General features: G+C 36.4%; 1 protein-coding gene across 6 annotated transcripts in view; it reads right to left on the bottom strand.

Annotated features, from left to right (window-relative positions):
* ITSN1 (intersectin 1) overlaps window positions 1-22,808 on the bottom strand; it is a 141,501-nt gene that overhangs the window by 32,553 nt on the left and 86,140 nt on the right. For all 6 annotated transcript variants that reach the window (XM_030471446.1, XM_030471462.1, XM_030471452.1 and 3 more), the window contains 8 exons: window positions 21,609-21,853; window positions 19,793-19,952; window positions 18,735-18,940; window positions 17,946-18,028; window positions 15,596-15,762; window positions 8,912-8,957; window positions 4,053-4,174; window positions 1,557-1,674 (listed from right to left, as the gene is read on the bottom strand). In XM_030471446.1, the coding sequence (XP_030327306.1) occupies window positions 1,557-1,674; window positions 4,053-4,174; window positions 8,912-8,957; window positions 15,596-15,762; window positions 17,946-18,028; window positions 18,735-18,940; window positions 19,793-19,952; window positions 21,609-21,853 (1,147 nt within the window). The remainder of the gene's footprint in view (window positions 1-1,556; window positions 1,675-4,052; window positions 4,175-8,911; window positions 8,958-15,595; window positions 15,763-17,945; window positions 18,029-18,734; window positions 18,941-19,792; window positions 19,953-21,608; window positions 21,854-22,808) is intronic.

The following is a 22,808-nucleotide window of genomic DNA, read 5'->3' as shown; positions in this document are numbered from 1 at the left end:
TGATGGATCTGCTACCTTTAAAACCCAGACAGTAATGGTATACTCTCAGACCCTTCATAACATACCACCTTGGCGATTATTCAACCCTTGTAGATCGTTTTCTTCAGGCTTTCCATGTCTTTTGCTATAGTAAGCCTCCCCACTAACATAATTCCATTATAAAGATGCTTCTCAAGCATTAACATCTTAACCTCTTACATTAACCACAGAGTTAGTGAGGCCATCTATCATAATGGAAAGACGAGATTCTTCTTATCCTCCAAAATGAAAGGTCTATAACAAAGTTTGATAAAACTGAATGTCATTCAGATTTTGATGTTCTGTAAGCAATGAGAAAAGCGCTAAAAAGTTTATTCTGTAAAAGTTTATTCTGTAAAGGTTTTACTAGCATGTGTGAAAAACCCCAGACTGTCAAACCTGAAATAATTAAAAAATTAAAAAAAAATCCATCATATTGCCTTGTGAAAGTATGTGTCTCAATACTGAGTTACCATTTTGACTGCAGGACCCAAACTCATGAGTCTTTATAGAAGTCAGATCTTCCACATCTTTATGACCACCATCAAAGGAGCAAATTAGCACCATTTATAACATTTGCCTTCTCTGACATGGTACTTTCATTTATCGCAATGACACGTAAAACTAATACCTCAGTATTTGATTCTGGTTTCATAACTGCATAATAATTTTTCATACATATTTAAAGGAGAAAATTATGCTCGCTACCATTTTCCATTATGAAACATTTGTTTCATTTTAATGATAGACAGTCAAAACTCAGCCTTGGGAAGCAGCAAGCTTTTGCCTCCTGCAACTCCCAACTAAATCCAAACAGATGACAGACAACCACGTCAAGTCTTTTGGGTGGCTTATGGAAGAAAATACATCCAACCTACAGGTTGACTGACAAGAATTCTCTTTACTTAGTTTACTCACAAACCCAAAATTGTTCAAGACTGAAACAGTGACAAGGAATGAACTTTTTGTTCTCAGTCTTCTGCCTGCCTTTATACCTTGCAGTAGACTGACAGGACTGTTTGATATTGCCTGTGGTGGAGCTGTAACAAATACCTTTAAAAATATAATCGTTTATCCCTCTTAAGTCCTTTCATAAACCTTAAAATAGGTAGCTATACAGGACAAAAAGCTACATCTTCATTTGAGTGGTTTTTTTACACTTCACTTTAGGAAAAATAAAAGGTTCTGAAAGAGAAAGGCCTCACCTGCTAAGCCCACATATCATCCTGAACCTTTAAGAACTTCTTTACTACAATTAGTGCAAAGAAATAGGACTGATAATTTGAATGCTCTACTCTAAGACGTAATGTCACAGATGGCTTTTTAGCACTCAACAGTTTATACCTGAGGAACCACCACTATAAATACACAGACCAATCGTGTGTTTTTCTCACTTAAAAATAAAAAGAGTTTAACCAAAGTGACTAGTATAACAGATACTAAATATCCTTCTGACTACCCATAATTATTTTTAGAAGTCCTATTGTAAATGACACACATGACAAAAGCAAATTTGTTACTGCAACCATACTGCTTACCTGAAGGTAATGCTGTTGATTTAGGTAGGTCGGTTGGTGTAGTTTTACTGGTACCAGGGCTCAGAAGTTTAACATAATTAGCAGGGAACCATCCTATCTGCCGTTTTTTCCCTCGTGCCTAGTGAAAAAACAATTCTTTTAAGAGGATTAAGCATATCAATAGGTCCTTAGACAAGGTAATTCAGCCAATATTTTAGCTACTTGCACTCACAATCACTATTTTAGAATAAAAAAAATGTATTTTATACAGAAAAAGCCAGCTATTTTTGTGGCAATTGTTTTAATTATATGATACTTCTGTTCATTAAATAACCTTTCATACTATATAAATAAAAAATCATATCTAAACAGTAGTTATTTTCTACTAATTTGAGTGATTTTTCACTTAAGTGTTCCTGCTTTGTGTGCTTTAAAATGAATACTACAACCCTGATTCTTTTGAAAGATTTTTACCAATTCTGTTTAAACCAAAATTCTAGAATATTAGGCTAGCTATTGCATTCAGTGGCAGCAGTTAAATGCCTTTTTATTATTCAAAAAATTGCATTTAAACAGATACCTAGTTTGTCACAGTTTAAGTAGAGATTAAGAAATGAAATCACCTCTTTCCTTTAAAAAAAAACACTATCTAAACTTTTGAATAGTCTCTCCTGCCCAAACAACAGACAAGAGCATAAACACACATCTCATTAATCAAGCATTAGAAGAACATCAAAACATTATGGCAAGGAAAAAAAGGGAAAAGTTTGGATTCAAATACAAAATCCCAAAGCCAGATTCCAGTCAAACAAAACTTAAGCTTTGGTCACTACAAATACAGATGGATAGACACTGTCCAAATGATCCTAATTAACAGATGTTAAGGTTTTGGAAAATACACCAGATGTTCTCATGCCTATCTAATCAGAGAACATCAGTATGAACATGTGGTGCACACATGTATCAGTGTGTGTGTGGTCCATGTGTGCACTGAGAGAGCAGTAGGTTACCACACACCTGGCCTACAGCAGCGCTCTACACTGTGTAAGGCAGCTGCAATTTGTCACTGTCAGAGACAGGATGTTGGGACAGATGAACTGCAGGTCTGATCCAGTGTGGAAAAGCTTGTGTCAACAAAGCAGGATAGGAATTTGACAGAAACTGCATCCTGTTATTTCACCAACTGCACTGTTCATTGCAAATAAAATCAGAAGAAAAATCCTTACCGTAAGCAAGGTCATTCTAAAACTCTGAATCAAACCCCAGCTTTTAAATCTATTAAATCTGTGTTAAGAATTACTTTATTTGTTCTCTTTTTTGTGTTGTTAGAATAAGGTTGGAATTTTGGACATGTAGAATTTTGCCTTTAAAAATAAAATAGATAGTAATTTTAGTGAAAAAGTAATCTAACATATACTATTCTTTAACAACTTCCCTCTCTTTGTCTTTACTGAAAAAGAAAGCACTCGATCTGAAGTCTGTCTAGATCATTCATTTCAAGACATTCTGGATGATTGCATTAAACCTGGCAATGTAACGCTTAACACTTTTGCCTTATTTTACCTTCACTCTAACATGTAAGACAAGTATCACCAAAATTTACTTGAGGCTGAAAGTGACCTGTACATACACTTCTAAAAAAACCTGTCACTTTAAAATATTTTGTTATTTACTATGTTCTAACACAACACTAAAGCTCTCTCCTATCTGATGCTTGCAACAGACACCATTCTTTTCACTCTTCTACATTAAATGGAGCTGTAAATGGAGCTGTTGCTGAGATGAGGCCATTAGACTGGTATTCTATGCTGTCACATGCATTAAGCAACCTGAAAAAGTGGTGGCCATCTTACAAAACCACTGCTGTAAAATACTTCTTAACCTCTCAGCAAAAGGGATAGCCAAACTTCTGGCGGCAGCAATTTAGAAAGCTTCTTAGGAAGACATTCAGGACTGTGCACCCAGTATTTCTTTCACTTTAACAGTGCACACAGGTATCAGCTGATCCAAATGCACATGATATGCATGGGCACTATCGGAAGAGGACAAACAAGTAGAGCCTGACACTTAACCCAACCGTCCCATACGCTCCTGTTGCCTAGCCGGCTTTCCCCACCACCTGACAAGGCAGCTGCTTTTTTGCTCTGGACTACTGACACAAGACTGGCAGGATTCAAACGCAGCCAAAAATATGCTCTAAAATCCCCTTATTTCTAATTTCTGAAGGACCTTCAAGAAAACGTACAAGGGAGTGGACTACAGGCCGGGTCTGATTCGTGAGATGGGTGTCCTTGACTTACAATGAGGCACAATGGCTTCCTCCTGCTGCCCCCCAAAGTTATTTCAAGTTCAAGGAATTGGAATGTATGCATATTTTTGTAAAGGCATTTTATTTGCAAATGCTTACTTGCAGAACTTTTAAAAAATTATTTATCATTGATGCATTCATCATTTTGAACTACTAAAAAAATACCAAATTTTTTACATGGAAGTTTATTTCATAAAACAGTAACTAACTTGGAGCTCTCCTTCCCACCAGCCACCTGGGTTCTTCTTTCTGATAAGAATCAACTGGCCAGGAGCAAGAGTAAGCTGTTCTGGACCTGTTGCTGTGTAAGAGGCAATAACTTGGGCAATTTCTGTTGAAGCAGGAGGAAAAAGAAAAAAGTTAATTTGGAGAAACATGAACACATCTATATGACATTAACTCTGCTATTATCACTTGCACAGTATATCCATTTTGCATTTCTTTCAATTAAATTGTTATGTATGTATGTAGTTGAATGAAAATATATGGTAATTATACAACAGGTCAGAAGTTCACAGCACTACAGGAATAAAATGTACGTGCAGCTCTATAGGTAGGATATACAAAATATTTTAAATACAGAAGAAGAATAATGACCATCATTTAGAGTTATATGGCTCTTAAAATCAAGTGTCATAATACTCTTTTCAAATAAATACATTTTTGTAGCATCAGTTTGGACCAAGCTCCCTAAAAAGAGGAGATACATGTGTATGACAATATAATGGTGAAGTTGCAGTAACAGAGATGCAAACTAATGAAGGACTACAGAAGATCTTTCACCACCAGATTAGACAAAAACATGAAAGTTTTCAGAATGTAACAAACAGGATTTATTTTGAAGTCTTTATTCTGTGAACATTAATATAATACTGGTGCCTTATTTGATCACCTACCAGAACAAATCAGATGCAGAGTAACCATGAGCTCACAATTATCTCTCCATTAAATTAGACGAAGTAGACAATGCAGCTTACTCCATTTTAAAGTGGTTGAGGAAAGACAGGTGATAACTTAAGTCACCACAAAGTCTGGCAGTGTTCACCAATTTTTGAACCAATTTGAACTGACAGGACCTTATAAGTGGCTGTAGGCATTTTGATTCCTACTGATAGCTTTGAAGTAAGTTTTAGCATGTTATCAGAACATGTTTAGGGTGATGGAGAACATGTTTAATACTATGATAATTGGGAATGTTTCATAAACAAAAGACGGCAGATTTGAGAACTTTTTAGCTTTTGAGAAGCTAAACCTTTTAGACTGTCATATTTACATAGTTCCTCTCTAGTCATGAGTTAAAGGGAATCTGAGAGGAAGATTTTTGCCTTCACTTAGTTGTAAAGGGTCTCAGACATCCAAAGCAGCACAAAAGTAGTGTTGTTACTGCTGAAAATGCCACTTTAGGATACCAGTATACAGTCATTCATCACAGAAGTATTCTCCTTAACAGAATGATCTATGGGCTGGAATGGGGTTTTTTTAGTTGATTGGTTGGTTGGTGGTTGTCGTCTTTTTTTTTTGATTGTTTGGGGGTTTTTTTTTGGAGGGGGAGGAGGAGGAGGGAGGGAGAGAGAGAATTTGGGTTTTTTCATTTGGGGTTTTTTATGGGGGGAAAAAAAACCCCAAACAAAACCCCAAAACTTTCCTGGAAGGGTAAATTCTGACCCTATGTTTAAGACAAAGAAGGTTTTTATTTGGCAGCACATCACATAAAATTGGGGACCACCAAACAGCCAGTGTGGGCACTGGGTTTGATTGGTTATGGTTGTGGTCTAAGACTATCCTAGAAAACCCCACAGCAGAGCTAGTAGTTCAAGATCACAGAAATGTGTCTCAACTGCTTCAGCGCAAAGGCAGACAGCTTAACTTAAAAGCTCAGCAATTATCTGACCACAGATCAATACACTGCTTGAGATCTTAGTTTTTATTTTAAAATTTTGGTTAAAAAAAAAATCAAATCTGTATCAGTTATTTTCACTTATGGTTACTGTTTGTATATATTTTCAACCTAGTCTATCCTAAAGAACTGGCATTGGAAGACTAAGCAGAAAAAGGTCAAACCTTCCTTCAGTTTGTCCCTTTATAAAGCAGCAGAAAGCAGTGTGACAGCTAGTGTCAGGTGGACTAGCAGTCAACACAGCAACAGCAGCAAAAGGGGCTAAGGCTGAAGGCAGCAAGTACACAGAAGTGGTCTCCAGCTTTCTCATGGGCAGCTGTACTGACGAAGTAACAGTGCTGGGCACCGTCCTACTTGGCCAAACTTCCTGTGGCCAAGAGAAACAGCAAAGGCTCAGTAACAACATATCACCCACAGACTGGGAGAGGATGGGGGAGTCTGCTGGTAAGGCAGAGAAAGGGAGCTATCATTGAAAATGCAGTTGTAGGCAGAAAAAACCACAAAGCCAACTCCCTTGAAACAGAGGGAGGTTTTGTTTCAGGGAAGAAACAACAAAGTGATTTGAAGACTGCCAAGAAAACGATACGATAGTTTACTTAAAATTTAGATGACAAGGATGATTAAGAAAATTAAAAATGGTCAGAGAAGCCTTCAAGATGTAAATTGACAACATAAGGAGGAAGCAGAGAGATGACAAACAATTTGAGGTCACCACAAATGACGCATGCAGAATTAACTATGGCAGAACTTCCCTCATGATAGCTCGAAGAGGGCAGAGGGCAGGCACACAGAGGCGGAGTCAAACAGGTGATAAGAAGCTAGTAACTGAGAGTTAGAAAAAATACTTTAAACCTGTCCCTGGAACTTAGCATACAAAGCATGAAAGCAGGAGATAAAAGAAAGAATTTCTAAGTAAAATATAGTAGGTGATGATAGGAGAGTGGAAAGGTTTACACAGAGAAAAGCCAGCAGCAGCAGCAGTTTGTCCTGTACCAAGACAAAGCAAGCAAGCTATTTGGCAGGAAACATGGCTATACTGCTAGAAAGTCTGCAAGCTCCCTGTATTCACAGAATCACATTAATTTGTCCACCCTAGAGGCATTCAGGAGGCAAAATCAACACAAGCAAACAAATTAACTGTGGGAATTTGTCTATATACATATATATATGTTTGGGTTTTTTTTTTTAATCAGGCAAAAACCTCTCTCACTACCGTGGCAATAATAATATTCAGTATATCATACTGAAAGAACAAAAATCTTGTATTTTGCATCTTATAACAAATGAGATTTGTTATAATCTTATAATCTTATAATCTTATATGTTTTTATCCACAAAAAGGTGATTTACAAGGTTCCAGGTATCAGACATCCACTTTCACCAACCACCAGCACAAAGAATTTTTACTGTGGACTATGTGTTAAATAAGTTACAATACGAATTTAAAGTTTAACGTTCAGCCCTTGCGTGTTACAGAGAAGCAGAAAGTCAGAGAAAACAACTCAGCAAAAAAGTTGGGTTTTTTTAAAAACAAAACAACAAAAAAAAAAACCCAAAAGAGAAACAGCTTTTCTTCCAGGAAAGCCTTTTTAATTTTGATTTATCCAAGTATTGAATTACTGAGAAGAGATCCAACTCAATTACAGTCCAGTCTACTAAACAGGTACATTTAGAAAAAAAACCATAAATGCCTTCTCACAGAGGTGATTGTCCTCATACTGCTGCTTAAATTCACACAGAGCAGTTTCTTTTCCCTTGCCCTTCAAACAGAGTCTTACCAACTCCCACCCACTCATCCTGATGCTTCTAGAATAAACAGGAATATTTCAACTCATTCATCAGCATTTCATTGTACTTACAAGCTCATTTATAGTAAAAACATCCATGAATCTGCTTGCTGAAAAATAGGCAGGATTGTTCTGAACACAGCTTTTGCCAACATCCCCCCAGCCTCCACTGGTTCGAATCCAGAAGACTAGTGATTATAAGGCTGGTACTCTGGGCTGAAGTCTTGCTATTCACCATTCTCCCACACGGAAAAAGCAGCCATCTCTATCACTGTCTTCTCACTATTCCTACCAGGTATCACTTCCAGAGTTTCCAGATCTCTCTTCTTGTCTGCTTCTTTTGAGTTTTGTATCTATTAACATAACTATTTTTAATCATGTAAATGAAAGTTAGATAGGGCAGGAGTTGTTTACTTCCAAGCCCTTCTTTCCACAGATGGATCAGTAAGATTTGACAAGAGCTGCCCATTGCTCATATGTCAAAGTAAAAGCAGCCAAATGAATCTGGGGCTGCTCTCCCCTCCTCCTCTTACACAGTCAACCAGTTCAGGGAGACAAAGCAAAACCTCCTCCCCACAAAACAAAATATGCATATGTGTGTGTGAAAATAAGGCAAGACTTGGTAGATCACATCCTTGAAGCACCTCACTGCAACTGAGCAAGGCTCAGAGAAAAGGACAACATAGAAGCATGATGCACCCCCGCTCTAGTTTGATTCAGCTCACTGGACAAGTCGTCATTGCGGTACAAATGCAAATAAATACAATAAGGGAAAAAAAGAGGTGTCTTCTGGAAAGTTTACAGATGCCTGCCAGTGACACAGAATGCCTTTTTTTAACAATCTTTGGAAATACAATGGTGGTTTGGATTGACAGGCCTCACCACCCCAAGAGCCAGGGGACTTCTTTCTAGCCAAAAAGTAACCTCCAACATGATCATTTGCAGTATGACCAGGCTGGACAGGCAATAAGCTACATAGCATGGATTCAAGGTATGTGCTCTTGAAAATGAGAAGCAGGCACAAGAGTTCACAGTGTCTATGTGTACCATATTGTGTATTATTCTACACAAATGCTGTAAAACCACAGGATAAGAGCGCATGTTTTCACTTTCAGAGGCAAACTTGGGCTTTTTCTAAGCTTCCACTGTTCTGTATCACCAAGTTTACATTCATTTTTGAGCAAGCAGATTTTTATTCTCTAGCTACATGCTATCTAGTGATTGATAGAATTGATTGACAGGTTATGCAACAGTTTTCAGCAGCGCAGATTAATACAAAATGACCAAGAGCAAACATATTTTATTTTCATGGAAAAGATTTTGTTGCCATTGAACTTGAGTACTTAAGAACAAATATAAGGTGCTGTCACAATATATGACTTACCAGGTTTCTTCCCTAAACTTCCTGTTTTTCCAGCTGCTCCAGGAGCCTTGAAATAGAAAGTAAAACGTAAGTTTAGCACTCATATTTATGTCTCCAGTATATGAATATTATTTACAATGCTTCAGTTTAACACACTAAACAAGCATGTAAAAACTCTCACAGAAAGATTCTGTTCTTACAGAAACCCTTAATATTTTAGACGGCAACTTATATCTGGGAATAGATACCAAGCAGTGTATGGAAGGGGATGATCAACTATATAAATGTGTAGACTTCTTTCCTGAACTTTTCTTCCTTTCATGGACTGCAAGTACCAATGTAATTCCAAATTACATAGCATCTGAATTGTGAATCTGCATATCTACAGAATATGAATTCTGTCAAGTTCTGTTAAGATAACAATAGTAGTTTTCAACTCTACAAATAGTCGGATTGTAAATATGCTTAAAAAACTAACTGGATATACTTATTTCAATACTGTCCATATTACAGTTCTAAAAATTCTCATATGGCACATTAGCACTGTCATTGTCATCACTGCATCTTTAGGACAAGTCATCTGAACTTTGTAGGTGGTGTGGGCTTGCAGTAGTAAAAGCCCCACCACCATTTCTGTGCCCAAGTGAGAGCAAAAATAGCTATTTATCTGTAGCTATTTCCTTTGAACCTAGATGGGGTGACTTGAGGGATGAACATCATTATCATCAAACATCATTATCATCAAGGCCAAGAGATTTGCAAGAAAAGCCTTTGAACAGCCTTCCCTTGAGGCAACTGTTATTTGGGAAGAGTTCTATTTATTTATTTATTTATTTTAATGCATTCACAGGTCTACTTATATACATGCAATTTGAGTATTCAAAACAGCTCGAGGTCTCAACTCTGTCCCTTCCATGCTTCCCTTCCTCAGTCATTTTCAACCCTCAGCCACCACCCCTGTCTAGGACAGCTTTGCCCTGCCCCCTAAATAATTACTTCAGTTTCTTCCCAGACATTGTCAGTCTTACCTTCTGCAATAAAAAGGTTTGATATGGAAAACAGCAACATAACAAATCTAAACTGTACTTTGGCCAGGAATTCTGAATAACCATAACTACCCTCTTGCCTTCAAGCAAGGCTCACAACACTTCCACCTCCCCTGAACTTCCCCTTTAGGATCTCCCTTACAAACTGGGAGCCTACATCAAATGACCTGAAAGTTTTCACAGAATCCTAAATCCTATATGGAAAGGAACAGCTTTATCCTCAATATTCTCCATATTAACTTGATGTTTTGAAAACTTTGGGATTCTGGCAGAAACTAATGTAAGGAGTAACTAAAAAACTAGTTAAATAACGGAAAAAACAGGGCCATTTAAAAAACATATATTGTTTTTTTAATGCCGCCATAAATTATTAGATAGATCTTCAATCTGTCTTGAAGATTACACAGCTGCTCTGAGACATCCATATTTTGAACATCTTGCAGAAAAACTACTGCAGAAGCCTGATCTTTCAGACTGAACCGTATCACCTCACAATGCTGAATTAGTCAAGCCAACCCCATCTAATAAGAGCAGAAAACCCAGCAGAGTTGGGCATTACCTACCTCAGAAGCTGTAACTGGTATTGGAAGGTAAGAGTGGGGATGAAAAGAATCTATTTATTCATTTATTTATTTATAATTTGGCACCAAAGCACCTTACATACATCTAGCATACCACACTTTTTGACATCATGCAACTTAAATTTTGAGAAGGGTTGTGGAAATGCAATGGTTTAAGTTAAACAATATTTGGATACTGCTGCCTTGGTGCTGCTGTCTTGTCATTGTAAAAGACTGATTCTAGTTACTTTCTATGAAGCCAGCAGGTCTTCCTCTCTCCCCTACATTTGTTTCTTTCTCTTCAGTTCTCCACATTTCCCTACAATCCCTGTAACCTATATAACAAAAAAAAAAAAGTGAAATAGGAAAGCAGCATCATGGAGAGATCAGGTACAAAGTCTAAGTTTAGCTCTGGGGACAAAGAGAAGATGATCCAGACAAAATGACTGTATGGAACCAAAGGTGACAACTGGCACTGATATGGTAATATGAGGAATTAATTCTGCTTTGGAAAATGTTTCTGGCAGAGAAACACCCTCCCCCTCCTCAATAAAGAGCAAGTGTTTGGACCTTCAGAGAACACACTCCTTCAAAATATCACTTAGTCAACATCCATGTTGCCAAATTAGGAGCGTATGGACAGATGAAACAGGCTGTGACACTCTATCTTTACAGTTAACTGGTAAACACATAGAGATTATTTTAACAGAGAAGCTTCAAAATCACCCTTACCAACCGAGTCTGAATTCTATTTGAGGATTCTCTGAATCCTTGGTAAAAATATAGAAGAAATACATAGAGAATTCCTGCAGTACTTCAATAAATAAATAATTCGTAAATAATGCATTTAAGATGGACCCAACTCCTGGCCCACTCAGTAGATGGATAAGTATTTTCTATTCTTTCTTTTGAAAGAACCCAGTGGAGAGGACATAAGTCATTCTATTTCCCTTTTACACACCTGAGACTAACTGCATTTGATGATATTTTGTTACAAGTGATAAAGTCTCTTGGAACAGTAAAGCAGAACTTGCTTTGTTAATTTAATAAGACACAGAAGTACACTTGCCAATTGTGTTGTACAGTAAGACCTTCAGAATCCAGAATAAATACATTCAGACTGTTACTATTTTCAGGATATTTATACGAAGTTTTATAACTAAAAGGATCAAAATTTTTGTGTTTCCAAGTCCACCATATAAGCTTCATATCTTATGGTAGTTATCAGTCTCAAGAAAGGCAGGATAGAATAAAGACTTGTTACAGATCTCTAGCCATCTACCTTAATCTAATGAAAACTCTGAGAGCAGACCATGAACCAGTGTTGTCATTTATTTGAAGAACAAAGACTTTCATTCTGTTAAGAAGTTAAAACTTTAAGGAACAGGAAATAGTTTGATTTATCAACTTGAGGTGAATGGGTAGCCTGGGACTAGGTACAGAAGAACAGATCAAAAAAAATTTTCTTCTGATGTATAAACCATTGATATTTTGAGGATTACAACATTTCTACAAACTCTATGCTTACAGTTTAAAGATCAGCACTGCCTTACTTTTTATTTGGGCCTAAGTCAATAGTGCAGAACACATTAAATTAATTTACTCTTTTAGTAACATTTTCCACAATCAGCCAGCTGTCCAAGCACAGCGGCACATCTGAAAGTTAACAGACAGCCACTATTGTGAAATCCTTTGCAAAAACTGGCTCTGTGAACAAGCTGAATAGCAAAACACTGTACGTGTAATGGCAATTATCCATTTGGAACAAGAAATATGTCCTGCAGGGCATATGAATCACTTTATGAAAATAAGCATCCCGGATATCAAGATCTCATGAGCTCTGTGCTTTTTCCTCCCTCTTTCATCAAGATTTTATCTGAAGATGTAATTTTCACCAGCAAAAAGGGCAGTTGGAGCACTTTCTGATGAACAGCATGTAGCTGTTTCACCTCAGACAAGTTGACATCAGAGAAACATCAAATTGACCTCTCTAATAAAAATAGTTTTCAGTATTAAATATCTATTTCTGAGTTCTCTCAGAAAATGAAGATTTGCCACTGTGTGTGCCTGTCTCTTACAAAAAAGGACAAGCAACCAGTTCTTAAAGGCATACAAAAGGCAGCTCTGCACATCTCAATATAAATTCCCAGGTTTTGAGACTATACTCTGTTGGAAATATCTTAAGGGAAAACAAGCAGTTTCTTCACAGAAGTTCAAAGGAGTCTTAACTAACAAGAACGTAGGTGAGGTTAAGTAACTAATTAGCAACTATTACTATCTACCTACAAACCAGGACTCACAAGGGTTTAAGAAAGCTGACAAGTGCAAGTGCTGACAGTGCAAGTTCCCACTCATCAACTACAATACAAATTTATGGGTAATATAAAGAGACTTAGGGCTCAGTTTCATGATCGCAAGATATTCTACAGGCTAGGCAATTAGCTGCACACTTACTCCTAAACTGCCTTGGGATGAGCCACCATCTTTTTGATGTATGTCAGGGCTGAACTATAATCCACATCCTTGACTGCAAAAGGAGTGCTTTTCTTAACCAGGTAAATTCCTTGATACAGGCCCACAAGTGCCTCTGCTGCCACAACTGAAGGGATGTCACACCACTCAGAGGAGAATCAAGCCGCTACAGTTAAGGATAGAGAGTTCAGAACTTCTTTTCTGCAGTCTCACTGAGCAATGCTGTCAGGGTAAACCTATACCCTGCCTAACTCCACAACTTACAACTGTACAAAATTTACTCTGATTGTCAAAAACACAAGCTAGCCTGCTGTGATGGGATCCATAGTGCTACAGCTACAATGCTTCAACTAAATGAGCCAGTAAGTACTCCTGTTCTAGTCTGGGACTTGATCTAACTTTATCTGCTGGTCCACAGTCACTAGATCTGATGCAAACAAAAGGTAGGAATGAGCACAGGCATATCCAAACCCACATACTAAATGTAAGATATGATGTTTTGCTTCTAAAATGAAGTATGTAACATAAAAGCCAGCTAAGAATGCAGCTCAAGACCAGGTCAAGCTAATATAAGCCAATGCTGTGGCAATCTTGCATCCTTCACTACTCTCCTTCCATGCTAATTCTGCTACTGACATTTTTGTAACATATTAGAAGTATGTGTTACTTCTACTAGACTAGTTTTCTGCTCTGTATGGTGTCCTGAACTGGCTTATTAACAGGTCAGATGAAAGATAGTGGCAGCAAAAGTGTGGCAGGTAGGACTGTACCTGTGCTCACTTAGAATGGGTTGGATATGATCATTTTGTATCGCAAATAGTGAGGCCAGCAGGACTAGGGAAGTGATCATCCCACTGTACTAAGCAGTGGTGAGGCTGCACCTAGAATACTGTATTCAGTTCTGGGCCCCTCACTACAAGACAGACATTGAGGTGCTGGAGCCAGTCCAGAGAAGAGCAATGAAGCTGGTAAACGGTCTGGAGCACAAGTCTGATGAGGAACGGCTGAGGGAACTGGGGTTGTTTAGTCTGGAGAAAAGGAGGCTCACAGGAGACCTTGTTGCTCTCTACAACTACCTGTAAGGAAGTTGTAGTGAGGTGGGTGTCAGTCTCTTCTTCCAAGTAACAAGCAATAGGACAAAAGGAAATAGCCTCCAATTACGCCAGGGGAGGTTTAGATTATATATTAGGAAAAATTTCTCCACTGAAACAGTTGTCAAGCACTGGAACAGGCTTCCCAGAGAAGTGAATGAGTCACCATCCCTTGAGGTATTTAAAAGATGTGTAGATGAGGTGCTTAGAGACATGGTTTAGTGGTGGACTTGGCAGTGGTAGGTTTGCAGTTAGACTGGATTATCTTAAAGGTCTTTTCCAATCTGGATGATTCTACAATTCTGTTCTATGAAACTACAGTCTTAATGTGCCCAGAAAAGTGTACCTCACAACAGAAGGGAACAACTAATCAAAACTGGGACAGAACTTCTCCAGTATTAAAATGATTAGTTCTAGAGACTGAAGAAAGTTGTTACATGATGTAAAATATAGATGAGAAAAGTTTCTAAAACGTTTCTGAAAGAAATATCACAATCCTGTTTCTCCCAAGGACTGCAATACTAAATACTATTGCCTGAAAATTGGTTTTAATCCTCAGTTATTGAAATTTCTCTACTATCTAGAAATTTATTATATAAAGGCCTTTATATAATAAAGGTACATACTTCAGTGCAGGTGTTATTCTTTTCCACCTACAGAAATAATTTTAAGGAGTGACTTTGCTGAAACTTTATATTGCAAAGTCATTGAGTTGCATCACATACACACAGAATTCAAGACTTGTGGAAAAAGCCTTACCAACTAGATTTCTAAAAACCCAGTATTTTTTACTTATTTATTTATTTTTAAAACCACTAGTACTCTTACAGACATAAACAAGAACTCCTTTTTGTCAAGAGATTAGTATTGTATTCAACTATGACTCTAAGCTAATGCGTACTAGTAGTTGAGTTATCCTCTCAAACAGATGAGGAATATAAATGAGAAAACATCTTTCTTTAGAATGCCTAAAAAGAGAGGGGGAAAAAATGTGACACTGACATGTTCTGTCGGATTATTCCAGGATGAAAATCAGATGAAACGGAACCTCTATTATCCAGTCAAGAACTTTCAAATAAATATAGTAGTTAGCTTAGTTTTGTTGTAAAATTTGTTTCCGTTGATTGCAAGAAAATGACAAGAGGGGGAGGGAAATATAATAGACTGAAAAATTACTCTATCTTTTTTAAAAAATAACGGCAGTAAGATACAACTCAGTCTTTAAAAACTTGCCTCAGGAATAAAGTAGTCATAGGTATTCTGATTTGTCTCTACAAAATTGCCAAGTTAACTATTAACATATGCAAGATTAATTTTAATATATGATCCAAAGTTATTTATGACATTATGTTATAAAGTACAACTATTATTGTTTTCCCTTTCCAATCTCACATTCAGTAAAACTGCAAAATATTTGTACATCTCCCTTAGAGCAGAATAATAGATATAAGATCCACTGACTTGCAACTATCACTAAAACACCAAATAAAACATACCTCCCCAGCTCAAGTTTATAACATTTCAATACGTCTCTACCTCAGAATCTTTGAGTCTCACATAGTTAGATGGGAAAACTCCTGATTTATCACCCAGTGTTCCTGTCCACCAGTCGCCATCTTTCTTTGTCACAAGAATCATATCACCTTGTTGAAAAGTTAGGTCTCCTTGTTCAGAACTCTCATAAGTATACATAGCAATATACTCTGTAAGAGAGAAATAAATACAGAACATGGGAAAACACTTGATAAACTACTCAATTATCATTTGCAAAACCTAACTAATACAATGTAGTCTATCCACAGGCTAGATAGAAGATAAAGTTATTAATTACTATTCATAAAAATCTCAATATTTAATGCATACAATGATATCCATCAGAACTAAACATAATCTATCAAACTGCTTCTGGTTTGTTTGCAGTTTTGTTTTGGTTTTTCTTTTAACAATTTACTAGTATAATTAAAATGTACATAAATTATTAATTTATATCAGAAACTGCTCTGAAAACATGTTTCCCAATGGTCTCTGTTTTCTTCTGATAGCTAGACTGTTCAGTCTTGGGAATGGAAAGTCTCAGTATCCAAATATCTGTAGATACAGTCTTCATTTTACATATGCTGTTTGGCTCTCATATACAATGAAGTCTTTCATTGCTTGAAGCTTTGCATGAAGGGTACACATCTCATTGCATCTTACGCAACAGATGGCTGGGAAATGTTAAGACAAAGCCTGTATGTGTTCTGTTTTGTTAAAACACAGTCAACTACTTAGTATTCAAGTGCAAAAACACTAAAGCAGACTGATGTTGAGAAACGCAATGCATAATTCAATCACAGAACTACATGAAAAATTTTTACATAAATGATTACAAAGAAGAATTTTATACAATTCAGTAACATTTTCTATAAAACTTCATACATTCTTATTTAACTGAGCATTATCACATTTTATATGGGCACAAAACAGATTTCTGAAGATTATATCCCTCTGCTTCTAGGACCAGCTCTGGACCTAAGAGCAATTCACAGTATTTCAGTAAGACTTTCATGCATATGTAACAAAAGCATGCAAGTATCCACTGAAGCTGGCAATTGTTCTATTTGCTGGGACACTGAATCTGACCAAAAAGCTTAGCTCAGGGAAGTTCAGTGAGAATTCAAGCCACAATTACTATCCTTAATGAAGCAGTTTGTCTAACAACTGCACCTTAAGAACACGCACATGTTTGTAGGCACATACACACCAACACACACATTAAACATCATAATGTATGGTATACAATGGAAATTTTCTTAAATCCTTTAAATGTAATAGAAGCTGATAAATCCATGCTTTCCTATTTCTTAAAAATATAGCTTTTTTGAAATGCTTTATTAAAAAGTTGTGTTCCTTTTTAATACAAACATATGACTTGAGATATCCCATACTTTACAAAAAAGACTTTCATTTCTGTGATTGCTTTTCCTCAAATATAGTGAGCAAGACTAGTTGTATTTTGCAGTACTGATTATTTCATTTTTCTTGTTACATGGATCTTTACAATTACCTCCTTTAATTTCTGTACTGCTCATGCCAGTGGCAAATTAAATACATTGGTAAACAATGAGACTCTCACTTAAAACTGCCTGTAGAATTGTAGTTAAAAAAAAAATCAGGTGTGCTGTAGGGATTATATACAAATGTTCATTTGTAACCTATATTTAGATTCATTGACTTACTCTGACTGTGATTTAAATTAATCTAGCTGACTCCACAGCAAAATGGATTAAGAGTGCCCACAGAGTCTGTTAACACAGCTCATGTGGAGACACTAACCTCCAGCTGAAGGGTAGTAACAGGCAGGAATGTGAGTTTTAAAACTCTCCAGAGGCCTGACAATTATCTGTCTATGCCCTAGGCTCCATCTTTAAATATGAGGTGTAGCCTTGACTGTAAGCATCACAACATTCTATAACTGATTGTAATTTCTTTAATTAAGAGCTATAACGAAACATTGGAAATGAGCTTTCGGTGAAAATGAGACATTTATTAATAATTCCTGACATCATGAAGTACATGTACAGATGTGCTTATTTGGTGCTCTGAAAAAAAAAAACATTCCAGATTGTGAATTGTTACCACAATATTTGTACAAGAAACAGTACAAACTATGGAAGATATTTTAATAGCATGTGAAATTATATCTCTCTATACACAAGTTACATAAATTCTTACTATAATAATTTTAAATCATTCTAAAGGCAAATTGATTTGCACTTCAATTTTACCAGGCCTGATCTTAAAACATGAAGATTTGATTCTAAGCTTGTTTCTGGCAATAAGCAGACTTACTCTACTTAACTACATAGTAAAATACTATTAATCCCATTCAGTTTGAAATGCTTACCTTCACCTGACATGGTTGCTTTTGTTGCTGGTGATGCTACTCTTTTCAGACTAGCAGGACTTTCTGAGGAACCAGAATCCATGCTTTAGAAGAAAATAATGGTTATTTAAGAAATCAAATCTCTTCAGAAAAATTATTATTATATTTAAAAAATAAAAAATAATTAAAAAAAAATAAAAAAAAAGCAAGCATACGCGCCCATAAGTAATTCCCTAAAATTTAAAAGAAGAGACAGTAAATGCGCAAATTAAAAGTACAATGGCCAGGCATGGTTACATTTAGGTTACTGCCTTAAATACAGAAGTTTCTACACCTCCTCTTCTCCCCTAAGAAAACAAAAAAAAGAAAAAAAATCTAAAATTCTCATTTGTATTACCAATGTTAATGTTGCCTTCACATCACATAGAACCAAATTTTGATTGTTTCACCCTCCAAGAATGATGACAAGTGGTTAAGTTTTGAGGTATACCTTTTTATTTTGGGGAAAGATAAGCTATGACTACATAGCTGTAATTCATAAAATCCAATCCACTATTTTTTTTAGTTACAAGTCACATAGAATTAAGACCTTAGATGTTTTCTTGGTGATGCATGGCCCAAGAAGAACTGCAGTCAATTTTCTTATTCCTCCCACAAAAATTTCCAGGGTTGGGAGTCAAAAGTGTCCAGAAGAGAGTCACATAAAAAAGGCATTTTTACAGAGTAGATTCTAAACTTTAAGATTCAAGTGTGCAACTCTTCATATTTATCTATTACAGTATAGAACTACGGTAGAAGTAAATAAAATACCTCGTTGACTTCCTAATGGGGCCTGAAATAAGCTTCACATATGATTTAGGAAACCACCCCTTTTGTCCTTGAACCTCTCCGAACCACCACATATCTTGCTGTTCCAAAACTGTGATGATATCATTTTTGTTGAAATTAAGGTGGTTGTCTTTTTTTGCTCTCCAAGGATACAGAGCCTGTGCTTGAAGCCCCTCCACTTTTTCACCCTAATGCAATTAAAAAAACCAGAGAGAGGTCAGACGTGCACCACCTTTCACAAAGAAACCCGCTTAATGAATTACATTCTTACGCTACTTATATAGCAACAAAATACACACATTGTTCATCCACTGTATAAAGCAAAGTCAGTCAATTGAACTCACAAAGTAATACCTGAAACATTTATAGTCCTCCTACATTTCTATCTGTTAACACATAATCAGTACAATGCAAGATTATCAGAGGTTTTGCTTAACAAGTTAAATCAAGTTTTACAATTAAGGTATACATGTAATAAACCTTCATGAAGCTATTTTGGCAGGACTTAAAGTAATCTTTAAAGAAAATTATGCTTTGCGGCAAGTTATTCATTGTACATTCCAACTCTTGGCTCTAAGATACTAAGATATTTAGCATTTCTCAGAACACATTAGCTTACAAGAACAGTATGTTGTTAAGTTGAGGAAAAGAAAATGCCTTAACAGATGGATGGAATTCATCTGATGTGAAGCTTTGCCATTGCTATCCCACTTAACTACATAATCCACTTTGGAGTGAAGGTTATTTTCAGGTGACTGAGGAAAGCCCCAAGGAAGTGACCCAAAACTGGCATTCTGCCAAAACACTAAGGCTGGACCACCAGAGTCTAAAAAAGCTAGCACGGAGCAGCAGAACAAAAACTGCTTCACGTTAAATTTTCCATGGATGTTGCAAATGGATGTACGCTACCTGTTCATCACTCCAAACTGGCATAGCTTACCTATCTCAGGAGACTGTTATAATGCATGGTCAGTGTTCATAATTTGCTTTCCAAATGTTTGTGCTGGATCAGAACAGTTTCAATGAATATAGGTACTTACCTGACCCAAGACAGGAGAGGGAGATGATCCTGTAACAGTGGCAGGAGTGAAGGCTGACCGCTGCCGCATCTGCCCTGCACTGGGAACAGTCAAGGATGGCTGAGCTGCCCAGGCATCCCAGTTATCAGTCTCTGGTTTCTCACTAGTGTTTGTTGGCCAGCTGAAGAAAAGAAAATGACATAATTCCTAACATTTCCAACTGAATAAAAACACTCATGCAGGAAGACTGTGCAGGAAAAAAATTTCTACATTGCAGGTTAATTTCTTTTAACTGAATATTCCATAAGCATCACAACTCTTAGGTTGAAGTAGTGCAAACATATGCTAACAATTAAGTTTATCTTAAAAAGGCAATCTCTAAATACAGTTGCTTGTCCTTGCTACTTAAGGTCAGCTATTCCTGTAATTTACTTTCATTTCTTAGCTGTGCCCCAATACAACAGAAGTAGTGCAGTCTATATTATACACATTTGAAAGAGGTAACTTAAAAAAAAAAAAAAAAAAATTATTCTCTTCAAAATTGATTTGAAATCTTCACACTTGCATGCCACTGACCTCTTACATCCTTCTCTTGTACATCATTTTGCTGCTTCTCATTCAAATCCTTATCTTTTTAATTTTGCTTAAAATTATTTCCTACTGATTTCTTTCAACTCTTTAGAGTTCTATGCAACCTCTTATTATTTTTTATATCTTGTCCTTTAAAATGCCTACTAAGTCTCATAATCCACATCTCTACCTCCAGATACCCACTCAAATGAACAAAATCCCCTGAACTCTGGGAGTGTAAACAAAGCACCTGTCTTAAAGAATGTACCTATCTTAAACATGCAAGTTTCCCATGCATGTTGTTTGTGCTATTAGTTGGAGCAATCAATTGTTGTCCACCCAGACTGTAAGTGTCCAAAGGCCACAACCATCCCTAACCCTTATATTATGTCAAGGACAGTATTATTAGTATAAATGCTCTGGGATTCACTTTGTATTGAAACTGAGTATTAATTTTTATAAAAAGCGTGAAAGTATGCATTAGCCACCTAGGGTAGAAATAGCTTTGTCAAAAGTATGATTTATTGAAACAATAAAATCGAGTATGTGTCAGACATCTCCAGGAAGCTCAAGATTTAGTCTTACTCTCCCTCCTCAGAAAAATGACTGTTTGTAGTAAACGAGAAAAAATTTAAATAACTGAGAAAGCTACTGTGACCTAGTAGATGAAAATTTTGAAAAAGAACATATCATGTAGTGTAATATTGCACAAAGATATTTAGATATTTAATTTATAAATATGTGTTACATGATCAAAGGATAAGACAATTACTTACCCAACCCCATTTACATAGGGGTTGATAATACTGTACAGAGCATTAAGTTAACAAAACATCTAGGGAAGAGCGCATGTTCTACTTGCATCAGTCTTACTAATGTTGCGATAAGGAATAATAAGTCATCTTTTCATGTTAACTTTGTCATTATCTTATTTTGCATAATCCAAGTTGGAAACCTTCAATGAGGATTGGTGTCAACTAATTTTAACTAAATTTAAGAGAAGGAAGGTGAACACCTTGGAATTTCCACCATGTCACCATCCTCATTTGTGATGTACCTTTCTGCATTGCTCAGGCAAATAGGATGGAAGCATGGTTAAAGTTCCACAAGGCTGCAATCTTAACTATTTACTATGGATAAAATATTTTCCTTCAAACAAGCTATTTTTATTTTGCAATCTTGATACTCTGTGTTAACTGTTACCACAGTCAAATCAATTAAAAAGGACTCCAGCACATTTAAGGTGACAATCACTACCCAAACATACGTTGAACTGAAGTCTGCCCAGTTATTGGTACTTGTAGTACACTCTGTAGAAGCAGGAGTTCCTAGTGACATAGTGGTTTCATGCACAGAAACTTTAGGTGCAGCAGTTGCATCAACTGCTGGCTTTGCAGAAGCAGGAACTTCATTTTCAGGTATTTTCTCTGCATAGTTTGCAGGGAACCATCCAGTTTTCCCCTTCAGTTCTCCGCCAAGCCACCCTGGTTCTCCAGTCTGGCTTTCATCCACCTGTAGATGCATTAAGTTAGAAAGTTAAGAAACATCACATACAAATGGAATTTTTCCTCTAAGCAATCCATCTCATCCACAGCAATTACCTTTCTCTAGTTGCAGAGACATGACACCTTCATTACAAATATAGGTTCTACCAAGGTAAAGTTTTGTTGTTGTTATTTAATTTACCTTTGGAGAATTATGTTGACAGCTATTTCTTCTATGGTGTATTAATAGATAAGGGAACATTTTGCAATGCAATACTGCTTTGCAATTCTTTTTTTTTTTTTTTCTTTTTCTTTTTTTCCCCAAGCCAAAAATCGAAAGGATTTCCTGTGGATGAGGTAAAAATGAGTTTTATTTCAGTCCTGATGCATAAGCCAAGCACTGGCTTTTAAACAGTTGCCTGAAAGTCTGTCACAGTTTAGCAGACTTAGGAGAATTGAGTTCTAGAAAAAATCCCTGAAATACTGATATGTCTGGTTTAACTAACACAAAACATAGTTTTTAGCAAGTTTTCCTAGATTCTCTTTTGCAGAAAATACAACAAGAACTACAGCATATTAAAAACAACATCCATTGAACAATTCAAAACAAAGCCACAGATTTGCTAATGTATTTATACAAAACAATTCCATGGTTAAGTTTTCATGTGTAAATTTGCAGACCTTTGTTCTTTCCCCTCATTCTAGTATCTTTGCCAAGCCAGAAAGGACACAATGAAACAGGACTAGTTTTGCAGCTATATTTTAATTCATACTTATTGATTATTATATTCATGTTAAGCTACAATGTTGTAAACTTCACACTTTCCTGTTAACTTTCCTTAGACATTTCACGTATTTTTTCTCCATGCTCTACTGACTATTTATTTTCTTAGTCTGTGTCTTAGTCTGTTATTTCACCAAAAGTGATCAGTTTAAATTCTGTGAGCTGCAGCTAACCATATTCAGCAAGAATTGCAGAAGAA

This window comes from Strigops habroptila, chromosome 2, assembly GCF_004027225.2.
Source record: "Strigops habroptila isolate Jane chromosome 2, bStrHab1.2.pri, whole genome shotgun sequence".
Taxonomy (NCBI): domain Eukaryota; kingdom Metazoa; phylum Chordata; class Aves; order Psittaciformes; family Psittacidae; genus Strigops; species Strigops habroptila.
This window is presented reverse-complemented; position numbering and strand designations above follow the sequence as displayed.